General features: G+C 46.9%; 1 protein-coding gene across 1 annotated transcript in view; it reads left to right on the top strand.

The window, feature by feature from the left end:
• St14 (ST14 transmembrane serine protease matriptase) overlaps positions 1-12,883 on the top strand; it is a 45,156-nt gene that overhangs the window by 22,233 nt on the left and 10,040 nt on the right. The window contains exons 2-9 of the mRNA XM_036193067.1: positions 4,404-4,563; positions 4,849-4,976; positions 5,103-5,173; positions 6,625-6,782; positions 7,034-7,069; positions 7,322-7,562; positions 11,542-11,681; positions 12,167-12,264. Of these exons, the coding sequence (XP_036048960.1) occupies positions 4,404-4,563; positions 4,849-4,976; positions 5,103-5,173; positions 6,625-6,782; positions 7,034-7,069; positions 7,322-7,562; positions 11,542-11,681; positions 12,167-12,264 (1,032 nt within the window). The remainder of the gene's footprint in view (positions 1-4,403; positions 4,564-4,848; positions 4,977-5,102; positions 5,174-6,624; positions 6,783-7,033; positions 7,070-7,321; positions 7,563-11,541; positions 11,682-12,166; positions 12,265-12,883) is intronic.

Genomic DNA, 12,883 nt, shown 5'->3' with positions numbered 1-12,883 from the left:
AAAAAGTATATCAGAGAAAATGAAGGAGAGGAATAAATCAAGAAATATCACAAAGTCTCGTAGATTGAAACATGGAAACTTCCAAATTCCGAGGACATATGGCGACTTCGGCATAATGAAATTCAGAGCCCAACTCAGAGTTCATTTCCAGGTTTTCAGAGAAAGACAAACCATTAAATGAAAGAAAACAGATTTATGTCTCTCAGAAGCAAAATTAGAAATGTAGTGTTTTCAAAGTTCAAGGAATTATTTTAACCCTATAATTATATACCCATCCCAACTATCAACAAATTTGAGTGTAGGAAAAAAAAAAGGCATATATTTTTATTTTTTTTGTTTATTTATATTTTTGAGATAGGGTCTCTTTATGTGGCTCAGATTGTTCTAGACTTCACTCTGTAGACCAAGCTGGCCTTGAGCTCACAGTGGTCCACCTGCCTTTGCTTCCTGAATGCCTGAATGCTGAGATTAAAGGTGTGTGAGACAAACACACACACACACACACACACACACACACACAGAGAGAGAGAGAGAGAGAGAGAGAGAGAGAGAGAGAGAGAGATGAATAGATACAAATAAAAACTATATTCAAAAACATGTAAAGTATCAAAAATTTTCCATCTTAGAAAGCTACTAACAATGGAATAAAGGGGCTGGAGAACGGCTTAGTGTTTAAGAGTGCTTACTGCTTTTGCAGAGGACCCAGGTTCAAAGTCCAGCATCCACAGGTCAGCTCACAACCATCTGTAACTCCAGTTCCAGGGATTCTAATGCCTCTTCCGACCTCCGTGAGTTCCTGTAATACATTGTACACATACATACACTCAGACACACACACACACACACACACACACACACACACACACACACACACTAAAAAACAAATAAAAGAAAAACAATTTGAGCTGGGCAGTGGTGGCTCATGACTTTAATCCTAGCCCTTGGGAAGCAGAGGCAGTCAGATCTCTGTGAGTTTGAGACCAGCCTGATCTACAAAGTGAGTTCCAGAACAACCAGGGCTGCTACACAGAGAAACCCTGTCTCGAAAAACCAAAAAGGAAAAAAAAAAGAAAGGAAGGAAGGAAGAAAGGAAGGAAGGAAGGAAGGATGGAAGGAAGGAAGGAAGAAAAAAAGAAAAGAAAAAAAGTAGAATGAGTTTTGGACAGAGTAACTGATGATTGCAATTGCAGATCTCAAAGCTGAGGCAGGAGAATCACTGAATTCAAGCCCATCCTGGGCTACATAGCAAGTTCCAGTTTAGCCTAGGCTACATTGCTTATAAAACCAATAAAAAACAAAAACAAAACATCAAACACCAAATAAAAGTAGAATGAGCCGAAGAGATGACGAACTTAGGCAAACAGGGGCTTCAACACAAGAAGACAAGAGTCGAAGGAAGCTCCCATGTGATGGGGCAGTCCACCCAGACGTGAGAAGGACAGAGGGCTCTGGCAGATGTGAGGACAGAGGCTCTGGGAGAAAGGCTCACAGGGAGAAAATGAAGTGAGTTATTTGACAGACTTCATAGGTAGAAGGTTGAGAAGAATTACAAGGTCTTAGCAGTTAGTTCTATGTAAAAACTGGAGTGTTTATTGAAATGTAAATAAATGAAACACTGTAGCAAATGGAGCAAATTATATAGGAAAGAAACAATAGTGTGTGAAATAGTCTAATGAAAAGAACAAAATGATTTATTTATTTATTCGATTTTTTTAATTGTTTGGTTTGGGAGAGTTGTTTTGTTTTGATACAGTGTCTTGCTATGTAGCCCAGGCTGGTCTGGTGTTTGCTATGTAGCCCAGGCTTGCTTCAAACTGGCAATCCTTCTGTCCCTTGCCCGTTGAGTTATTTATTTGTTTGTTTGTTTTATTCATTCATTCATTTATTCATCCATCCATCCATCCATCCATCCATCTATTTATTTATTTATTTATTGAGGCGAGGTTTCTCTGTGTAGCCCTGGACTGTCCTGGAACTCTTTCTGTAAACCAGGCTGGTCTTGAACTCAGAGATCCGACTACCTCTCCCTCCCACGTGCTGGGATTAAAGGTATGCAACACTACCACCTAGCTTATAGCTTTTTTGTTTGTTAGTTTGTTTTGTTTTTAAACTTTGGTTCTCCAACTTTGGGAGGATAGAGGAGAACAAAAGGAAGGAAGGATGTTATAATTACATTATCAAAATAATAAATCAGAGTTTAGCAATAAAGAGCGCTTGCTGCTCTTCCAGAGGACCTAAATTGTCTCCCAGAACCCACATCAGGCAGCTTGCAAATGCTTGTTACTCTGGCTCTGGGTGATCTGACACCCTTTTTTAAGCCTCCTTGGGCACCCACCTGCACTCACATGCATATATCCACACACAGACACACATAATTTTAAAAAGTGAGCTGGGCATGGGGGTGCATGCCTTTAATCCCAACACTGGGGGAGGCAGAGACAGGGGTATCTCTGAGAATTTGAGGTTAGTCTGCTCTACATAGAGACTTCTGGAAGAAGTAGGATGAATGATTTTTAAGTGCCTACCTCTGAGACGTGCATCTGTGGGATTGGATAAGCAATGGCATCAAACTGTGAGATTACAAGGTTTCTACGGTAACGGGGGTGGGTTCTAACATACCAATGCTAATGCTGTGACAATGTGACAGTTCGAATGTTGGTTCAGGCAGTGAATGCAAAGACTTTTGACTGCTCAAGGTGCTGGGAATAAATGATGGATGAGTGCTTAGCTCTAAGACACTTACACCGCTTTCCTCTAAGACCCAAGACCAGGGAACATTGTGTTAGGGGGTGGAAAGAGTGTAAGAGCTGGGAAATACTCAGGGCAGCTGCAAAACCCATTTTGGAGCAAGACTCAGCCACTGTAATCGTGAACCCACAGCAGCTGTGACTCTGCATGGAGTCTGTGCAGGCAGCAGTCGGGATGAAGGCGGGGCTTGGGGTCCCTACCTCTCCCTCCTGAGCATACAGTAAGTAGTTTCAGGGAAAGGGGAAGTCATTGTCTTCACTTGTGTGCCCACTGCTGACTCCCTAGTCTCCACTGAATAGTTCCCATGCAGTCATCACAAACATGGCCCTGGCTAGACTAAATGGGTCACAAAACCAGAAGTCATAAATCTGGGAAAGAGACTATTAGGAAGAATGGGGTGAGGGGGCTGCAGAGATGGCTCAGTGGTTAACAGCACCGACTGCTCTTCCAGAGGACCTGGGTTCAATCCCTAGCACCCCACATGGCAGCTCACAACTGTCTGTAACTCCAAGATCTGACACCCTCACACAGACATACATGCAAGCAAAACACTAATGCACATAAAATAAAAATAAACAAATTATTTTGAAAAAAGAATAGGGGGAGCTGGTAGGGGTAGGGGGTAAAAAAGAGGGGGCCATGGGAAGAGAGTCATCAGAATGTATCATATACAGTATGAAATTGTTGAAGAGCAGTATCAAGGTGGCCGGGCAGCTAAAGGCCTTTATCACCAAGCTCAACAACCCGATTTTAGTGCCTGGAACCCACATGGTGGAAGTAGACCTGACTCCTGACCCCCATCCCCCTACACACACACACACACACACACACACACACACACACACACACACACACACGTTTTAAAAAAAGAAGAAATGTTGGTTGGTTGGAGCTTGACATGCAGTACCTAGGTAACAGCGGCAGTGTCTCAGAAACCTGAAATAATTCTGCAGCTGACATAGTCAATGTGGGGTCCGACGTGGGGTTCAATGTGGGGCCGTTGCTTTCTTTGAAATATCAGGGGTAAGGCTGACAGACAGGGTGGGCAATTTCCATCCTGCTCACAGACTTTCTGGCCCAGGTGACCAAGGGGACTGCATTAGGTACAGTCGAGGCTGGCCTTAGAAGTCCCCAGAGGGTCGCCTTTGTTCTTGGGCTGTTTGTTCTCCCTACATTTAGGCAGCCACCTATGCCAAAGATGTTTTGCACAAGTCCAGATCTTCAGCACTGGTGTAGACACTCCCGAAGTCCTGCTCTTGTTTGGTTTGGTCTTAGGAAAGGGTCTCATGTGGCTCAGGCTGGCTTCCAACTCCTGTAGCTGAACTGATCCTAAACTCCTAATCCTCAGCCCTCAGGTCCCAAGGGCTGGACCTGTAGGAATATGCCAGCACACCCTGCTCCGGGTTTTGTTCAGCAGTTCATGCCCACCAACCATGGAGGTGTGGACGGAAGCCCCTCCATTTCCTCCACTGGGGGAATCTTGCATCTTGGAACATGTGGAGGCCCTTGGGTGTAGAGATCCCACACTTGTGTGTGAAGCCCCTTCTTTGTTGCCCGGTCCTGGTTCTCCCGAGCTCACGAGTGTCATTGAACTCCCAGGGCTGGGAAGCTATTGTGGGGAGTGTTTCTGAGTCCTGAAACACCTTTCTGTTTAGAACATGAATGGCTTTGAGGAGGGTGTGGAGTTCCTGCCTGCGAACAATGCCAAGAAAGTGGAGAAGCAAGGCCCCAGGCGCTGTGTGGTGCTGGTGGCCATGCTGCTGGGCTTCCTCTTGCTCTCCCTCGTGGCCGGCTTGCTGGTGTGGCACTTCCACTGTGAGTACAGTGGGGGCTGTGGGAGGGTGACAGAGTGGTAGTGTTCCCTCTTCCCTCAGTGGACAGGGAGAGAATGGAGGAAGGGATGAGAGGGGACGGGAGGAGGAGGATTAGTAGGAAGTGTTCTCGGAAACTGTCTCCCAGAGTCCTTTCAGGCCATGATGGTGGATGATGGGGGACTGGTCAGATCGGCCCCCTCCACATCTGTTCCTCCCCCCTGAGGGCAGCAGGGTGGGACCGGTGACATTGTGTCATTGTCCATGACCACTTCTTGGCCTTTGGCAGTCTCCAATGTTCGGGTCCAAAAATTCTTCAATGGCCATCTGAGGGTCACAAATGAGAACTTTCTGGATGCCTATGAGAATTCAAACTCCACAGAGTTCAAAAGCCTGGCCAACCAGGTGAAGGAAGCGGTGAGTCTCTGTGCATCAGCACCCTACCATGACTCCGCTCATCTTTGCCCCAGATCCATGGGAGCAGCCCAGGGAAGGGTCATTTCTACTGTTTGGCCAGCTTCATGCCTTGTCCTCTCCCCTCAGCTGAAGCAGTTGTACAGTGAAGTTCCGGTCCTGGGTCCCTACTACAAGAGGTCGGGTGTAATTGCATTCAGGTGGGTGCTGGCTTTGGCGTGGTGATGTGGGCCTTGACTGCCTGGGCATAGGATCTTGTGTCTATTCTTTGTGCAACTGACTTAGAATACCTGGTCCTTCTGTCTCCACGGCAGGGATTGATGATTAGTGGTGCTGGCTGGGGGAAGTCCGCAAACACTGTTTTTACAGGAACTGCGGCATGTGCTACATTCAGAAAGACATTGATTTTCCAGATTTGGGTTTGAGGAAGTTGGGGTGTCCAGGAAGTCCAGAAAGGCTTCGAGTGCAACCATCTTTTCTTTCTTTCTTTCTTTCTTTCTTTCTTTCTTTCTTTCTTTCTTTCTTTCTTTCTTTCTTCCTTCCTTCCTTCCTTCCTTCCTTCCTTCCTCTTTCTTTCTCTTTCTTTTTCTCTCTCTCTCTTTCTTTCTTTTTCTGTTTTTTTTTTTTTTTTGTTGTTGTTGTTTTGTTTTTTGAGACAGGGTTTCTCTGTGTACCCTTGGCTGTCTGGAACTTGCTCTGTAGACCAGGCTGGCCTCAGACTCAGAGATCTGCCCTCCTTTACCTCTTGAATGCTGAGATTAAAGGTGTGCACCAATACTGCCTGGCCTTTTTTTTTTTTTTTTTTAAATAGACTTTCTGCCCAAAACACTCAATTGCTCTCATGATTTTTCTGCAGCCCTGGGGGTGGAACCCATCACCACATATGCGAGGCAAGGGTGCTACTAATGAGCCACAATCCAGCTCCCCCGGCCCATTTTTGAGACATGTTCTCACTGTGCTGCCTACACTGGCCTCAAACATGTGGACTTGGGTGACCTTTCTGCCTCAGTCTCCTGAGTACCTGGGACTATAGGCGAGAGTCACTGTGCCTGGCTCCCAGTGCACATGTGTGTTGTCCTGTGAGATGACCATGGGACCTTATTGATGCTAAGCACTCTGCCACCAAGCTGATAACCTCTGCCTCTTCTTTGGAAACATCATCTCCTCTAGTTGCCCAGGCTGCCTTCAAATTTGCAGTCCTCCTGGCTCAGTATCTGGGACTACAGTTGTGTGCTACCACACCCAGCTCCAGAGTACTTTTATTTTGCTTGTTCAGTTGAAGCTTCTGTAATGCAGGGTGGCAGGTGACATTCTCACCACCACCCCCACCCCCCCCCACCCCCCCCCACCCCCCCCACCCCCCGTCTCAAATGAGCAATCAGACCCAGGAAGGGTCTACTGAGATGCCGTGAGCTCAAGTCTAGCCCAGGCTTCCTCCTCACTCCTCAACTTGAGCTGGCCCCAGGACATGTCTGCTGGAGGGCTGAGACCAAGAGAGCAAGCAAAGGTCAAGGGCTAGAGTGGGTGGGCAGCAGAGAGCCCGAGGCAGGCTAGTGTCTCTCTGAGAAGCCTCAACTGCTGTGTGTTCGTTGGTAGTAGAGAATGCAGGTCTTCCGAGCCCCACATCTCAGGCTCCCCCCTGTCTCCCCAGTGAAGGCAGTGTCATCGCCTACTACTGGTCAGAGTTCAGCATCCCCCCGCACCTGGCAGAAGAGGTTGATCGAGCCATGGCTGTGGAGCGAGTGGTCACATTGCCACCCCGAGCACGGGCACTGAAATCCTTCGAGCTGACCTCTGTGGTGGCCTTCCGTGAGTATGGGGCAGACCAGGGTGGGAATGTGTGGCCCAGCCTGTAGAGGAGGGGCCTGGAGACCAGCGCCCACAGGCTCAGGTGCCCCGGGCGGGAATGTGTGGCCCAGCCTGTAGAGGAGGGGGCCTGGAGACCAGCGCCCACAGGCTCAGGTGCCCCAAGGATTGCTTGCTGGCTGGCACCTCCCTTTTGGTAATAAGGAAGAGTAAGGAAATGGTTTTGGTGAAACGTTTGCCTTCTTGTTCTTCAGCCACTGACCCCAGAATGCTGCAGAGGCCTCGGGACAGTAAGTGTCACGTTGACCCCTAGTGGGAAAGAACAGGATCTTGTCAGATGCTCCTTAAGCCGTGGGGTCCCCAGAAGTTAGATGGTGCTGAAGGACAGGCATACCTTCTTTTTCCCTTCCCTTCCAAGAAGCCCCTTCCTTGTGTCTACCTGAGTGAGCCTTTGGTGATTTGGGATGTATTGGGGGCTGGGGCTACACCTGGGGTGTGGCCTGCAGGGTCAACACCTTCCTTCTGTTTTGTCTCTCACACAGAAAGCTGCAGTTTTGCCCTGCACGCCCATGATGGGGAGGTGACGCGTTTCACCACCCCTGGCTTCCCTGACAGCCCTTACCCAGCTCATGCCCGCTGCCAGTGGGTCCTGCGGGGGGATGCCAACTCTGTGCTGAGCCTCACCTTCCGCAGCTTTGATGTCGCCCCCTGCGATGAGCAAGGCAATGACCTGGTCACCGTATATGATACCCTGAGCCCCATGGAGCCACGTGCTGTGGTGCGGTGAGTATCCTGGGAAGCAAGGGAGGTCCCGGCTGAGGGAGCCTGGCCCTTGCTTGGATGAACCATCTGAACTGATTGTGGTATAGGTTTGGGATATAGTCACATTTGACCACAGGCCACTGTGAAACAGACAGTAGGGAGCAGGTATGGTGCACACCAGCATGAGTTCCAGGGAGTGGGCCTGGAGTTGCTCAGCTTTGGCCGAGTCAAGGCTGGAGTACATCCAGCAGAGAAGAGCGGACCTCCCTGACTGCTGGGGGCACTTGACTCTGCTGTCAGAAAGGCAGTTTCAGTTTCCCGTGAAGCAAGTATAGCCAGGCCTGCAGTTCAGGAGACGGTTACCATTGGAAAGGTGGCTTGTTACAGTTCCCAAGAGGAGGGGGACATGGTCCAACACAGCTCAGTACAGCACAGCTCACCTCAGTGTACAGAGTAACGCTGGAGCTCCAGGTCAGCTGGGAGGCAGAGGGAGTAAGGAAGATTTAATGTTTATTTAAGAAACAAAACCTGGGCTGGAGAGATGGCTCAGTGGTTAAGAGCACCGATGCTCTTCTAGAGGTCCTGAGTTCAATTCTCAGCAACCACGTGGTGGCTCACAACCATCTATAATCTGATGCCCTCTTCTGGCACGCAGGCATGCATGCTCACGTGGGAGGATTGTGGGGGTGGGGGTGGGGAGAAAACCAACATGGAGGAACAGGCTTCAGATTGGCTCATTGGGATCATCTCCTCAGGCTCTGGAGCCAGGGCTGCCCTTAGCTGTTTGCTACCGTACCCTACATCTGAAGGGTTTTGGTAGGTGAGGCTCTAATAGTCTCTTGCTGGTACCAGGAGGGCAAAACCATCAGAGCATCAGAATTACAGAAAATATAGGTGTCATTTATTTATTTATTTGCCTTTTTTTTTTTTTTTTTTTTTTTTGTCCGAGACAGGGTTTCTCTGTGTAGCTCTGGCTGTCCTGGAACTCACTTTGTAGACCAGGCTGGCCTCGAACTCACAGAGATCCTCCTGCCTCTGCCTCCTGAGTGCTGGGATTAAAGGTGTGCACCACCACTGCCCGGCTCTTTTTTAATTTTATTGTTCTAAATTATTTATCAGGTAAACATGAGTGCTGGGAATGGAACTCAGGTTCTCTGGGAGGGCAGCAAGTGCTCTTAATCACTGAGCCATCTTTCCAGTCCCCATTTGGCATGTTCTTAATAAGAAAATATTAAGAAGGCTAAGGCAGGCAGATATCTGAGTTCCAAGTAGCTAAAGCTACATAGTGAGACCTTTTCTCCAAAGCAAACAAACAGAATAGTGCCTAGCTTTCTGTTGTCAGGAGCTGTCAGGTGGGCCAAGCGGGGTGTGCACAAGTCTGTGCAGGAGCTATGGGGAAGAGGCAGTCCAGGATAGTGGGCTTTCATCTGAGGTTATGCGCGCCTCCAGGCTCGATTAAAGCATCCAGACTGGCTCCAAGGCCAAGCAAGGTTATGTCATGTGCAGGGTTTGTGTGTAATGTAGTGGCTACAGATACTCCTGCGGTAAACCCATTGAAGTTTGCCTGAAGCCTTCATTCTGTTGCCAAGAAGACAGCTTATCAGCACCGGGGGACTGAGTGTCCTGAACTCTTGTTGGGTTGGAGAAGACCCCACAGACAAGTTCTTTGAAGTTAGCTTCACTGGCTCGTTTAATGAATTTCAAAACTCTGTGGATCCCCAGACCAGCCCATAGTTCAGGGGGCTTTGCAGATTAATAATACAGCCTTGGAAGGGGCCACAAATCCCAATACACCACTGATGGGTCTCACTACACAGCTTGTAGAAGGCACAGGATGCTCCAGCTGCACTGTAGACACTAAGATAAGTAACTTTTTTTGGAGTTCTTTTTATTTATTTTTGTTTTTATTGTTGTTAGGGTTTTTCAAGACAGGGTTTCTCTGTGTAGTTTTGGTGCCTGTCCTGGATCTCGCTCTGTAGACCAGGCTGGCCTTGAACTCACAGAGATCCGCCTGTCTCTGCCTCCCAAGTGCTGGGATTAAAGGCAGGCGCCACTACAGCCCAGCTCTTTCTGTTTATTTGTTTGTTTGTTTATATGTTTATTTATTTATTATTTTAGAGCATCGCTGCCTTCAATTTCATACACACATATAATGTATGATGATTACATTTCACATTATTTTTTTAAATGAACATAATATTTGTAATTGTAACCATTTTTAAGCTCACAATTCAGAGGCATGAATTACATTCAAGATATTAATTACACTCATGATATTCATTAATTACACTCATGATACTAATTACATTTGTGGTATTCATTGGTTATATTCACAGTATTCATTCAATAACTATATTTGTGATATTCATTAATTGTATTGATTTATTACATTCATAATATTATGTCCTGATACTACTGTCCATTTGTGGGGCTTTTCCATCACACAAAATAGAAATTCTGTACTTAGAAAATCATTGTTCTATATTCCTTTCTTCTCCATCTTGAGATAAAGTCTAATCTTTCTGTCTCTATGGATTTGTATATTCTATATATTTCATGTAATACAATTCTATAGTATTTGTTTTTTTAATGTAAAAACATTTTATGTACAACTAACAGGACAAATAATACACAGATAGCTTGAACATAAAAACGGGTTATAATTTAGCAGGGCGGTGGTGGTGCATGCCTTTAATCCCAGCACTCGGGAGGCAGAGCCAGGTGGAGGATCTCTGTGAGTTCAAGGCCAGCTTGGTCTACAGCGTGAGCTCCAGGACAGGCACCAAAACTACACAGAGAAACCCTGTCTCAAAAAACCAAAAAACAAAACACAACAAAACAAAACAAAAACCAAAAAACAGGTTATAATTCAAAAGTTCAGGGTTATTTGAAACTGGAAAATATTTTCCCTGTAGAAAACAGTAAAAATGATAACATTTCCCAATAAGCCCTTTTAAGCCAAATAATAGCTGAATTATAAATATTGATTAGATTCTGGCATACAGAAGAAACCTATCTTTATCTGTTCAGAGAGCTATGTTTTACTTAAGCTGTGTAAGTGAGATTCCTATTCATCTTTCCCTTCACTGTTTGATTTACAGCAGACATTTTTCTATAGGCTAATCCATAATCTAAAAAGGTTTTAGCCTCTCCTCCTGAAAGTACAGCCAGCATATCCTTTCATCAGCTTGTTACGGTACAAATTCTTATCCTAATAGTGATATGTTTCACTAAAGCATGCCCTGTGATTGGGCAAAACCAAAACTTATTATAAGCCTCAGTCATCCTAGGGTACCCCCTGCTAAGTAGCCTCCCTGGACCTGTGGGCTGCAGTCTGGTTATCCTTTGCTTTACATCTAGTATCTACTTATGAGTGAGTAGATGATAAGGAATATTGATTAAGTTTATACCTTATAAATAATTTAGAACAATAAAATTTAAAAAGAGCTGGGCAGTGGTAGTGCACACCTTTAATCCCAGCACTTGGGAGGCAGAGGCAGGAGGATCTCTGTGAGTTCGAGGCCAGCCTGGTCTACAAAGTAAGTTCCAGGACAGCCAGGACTCTGTTACACAGAGAAACCCTGTCTCAAAGAAACTAAATCAATCAATCAAAATAAATAAATAAAAAAGAATTAAATTTTAGCTTGGCATGGTGGTGTATGCCTGTAACTCCAGCACTCAGGAGACTAAGGAGAAGGATGAGAATTTGTGGCTAGCCTAGGCACTACACAGTGAGACCTGTTTCCTAAAACATCCTTACTCTATAGCCCAGGATAGCCTTGAACTCAAAATCCTCATGCCTCAGCCTCCCATTGCTGGGGCTTCAGGTGTGTGCTACCATGCCTTTCATTTTCCTGAAAGCCTTTTTGACCCTGCCTTGCCCAGTCTTCTGTGTTCAAGTCTAGGGTTAGGAATGGGGTCCCAGGACTCTGATTGGAAGCTAAGTTGTGCGTGAAAGGGCTGAGTTGTCTGTCACCAACTCCGTTTCTCTGCCTTGCAGGCTGTGTGGCACCTACCCTCCCTCCTACAACCTGACTTTCCTCTCCTCCCAGAACGTCTTCCTCGTCACACTGATCACCAACACCGATCGGCGACACCCTGGCTTTGAGGCCGCTTTCTTCCAGCTGCCCAAGATGAGCAGTAAGGATGGGCAGGGTCAATGATGGGCATGCTGTCAAGCTGCAGACAGGTGCAGGCCTTAGAGGGTCTCCTGAACCCAGGAGGATGGCAGACTGGCCCTAATCAGGGACAGCCTGGAAGCTGAGACCACCAAAGGGCATTCTGCTGACCACCCAGGCCAGGGACCATTCTTTTTATTTTTTACTTGACAGGGTCTCAGTATGTAGCCCTGGCTGTCCTGGAACTCACTATGTAGACCAGGCTGCCTCGAGCTCATAGAGATCAGCCTGCCTCTGCCACTCCTCCCCACCCCCCAATTGGGATTAAAGGCAGGTGCCACCATGCCCAGCTAAGGGACCACTTTTAAAGGCTTTGAGCCAAAGTGCAGTGTCCTGTTTGTAGACAGGTGGCGTGAGGCCAGAGTTCTCCCCAGACTGTGCAGGTCTTCCCACACCCTCTGGCTGGGGGTCCTCAACTTTCCTACTTTCTCCTGCTTTTCTTCTCAGGCTGTGGAGGCTCCTTGAGCGAAGCCCAGGGGACATTTAGCAGCCCCTACTATCCAGGCCATTACCCACCCAACATCGACTGCACATGGAATATCAAGGTAGGACCTGTGGGGGGCCTTAGAGGGTAGGGGGGTACATCAGGACATCACTTGAGGACGAGCAGGAGAGGGAAGATGACCCCTTTAACAACCCATCGAGCCAAATTCCGGAGCCCCACAAGACAAGGGCCTTTGAGGCAAGACCAGTCACACTAGGAAGTCTGTCCTAGCTCTTTGTTGGCAGCTGATGGAGAGAACGTGGCCACTTATTTCTCTTTTCTGTGTGCCGGCCTGCTTCTGGATAGAGTGAGGGCGAGGTCATCTAAGAGGTGCTGTCTGGATGACCTCACGGATGTGTGAAATAGAGCACGCTCTTGCATAGCAAAGGGGTAAGAGAGTGGTTGTGGGCGCCTCTCACTTCCTCCCAGATCAGAGGTCTTCCTCAAAGGATTTCAAAACACCGTTCTAGCCTTTTAAAGTAATACAAATACAAATTCCCATTCCCACATTTGTGGTTTTGATTTCTAAGTTTCAATTGCTTACAGTCAGTCTGAAAATGTGAAATGGAAAATTCCAGAAATCAATAATTTATTTAAAATAAATAATTTTAAATGTCTCATTGTTCTGAGGAACATGGTGACATCTTTGGCAGTACTGTTCCATCCACATGGGTGGGAAT

Source organism: Onychomys torridus, chromosome 7 (assembly GCF_903995425.1).
Source record: "Onychomys torridus chromosome 7, mOncTor1.1, whole genome shotgun sequence".
Lineage (NCBI taxonomy): Eukaryota > Metazoa > Chordata > Mammalia > Rodentia > Cricetidae > Onychomys > Onychomys torridus.
Note: the sequence above shows the minus strand (reverse complement) of the source record. Positions and strands in the feature narration are given on the sequence as shown.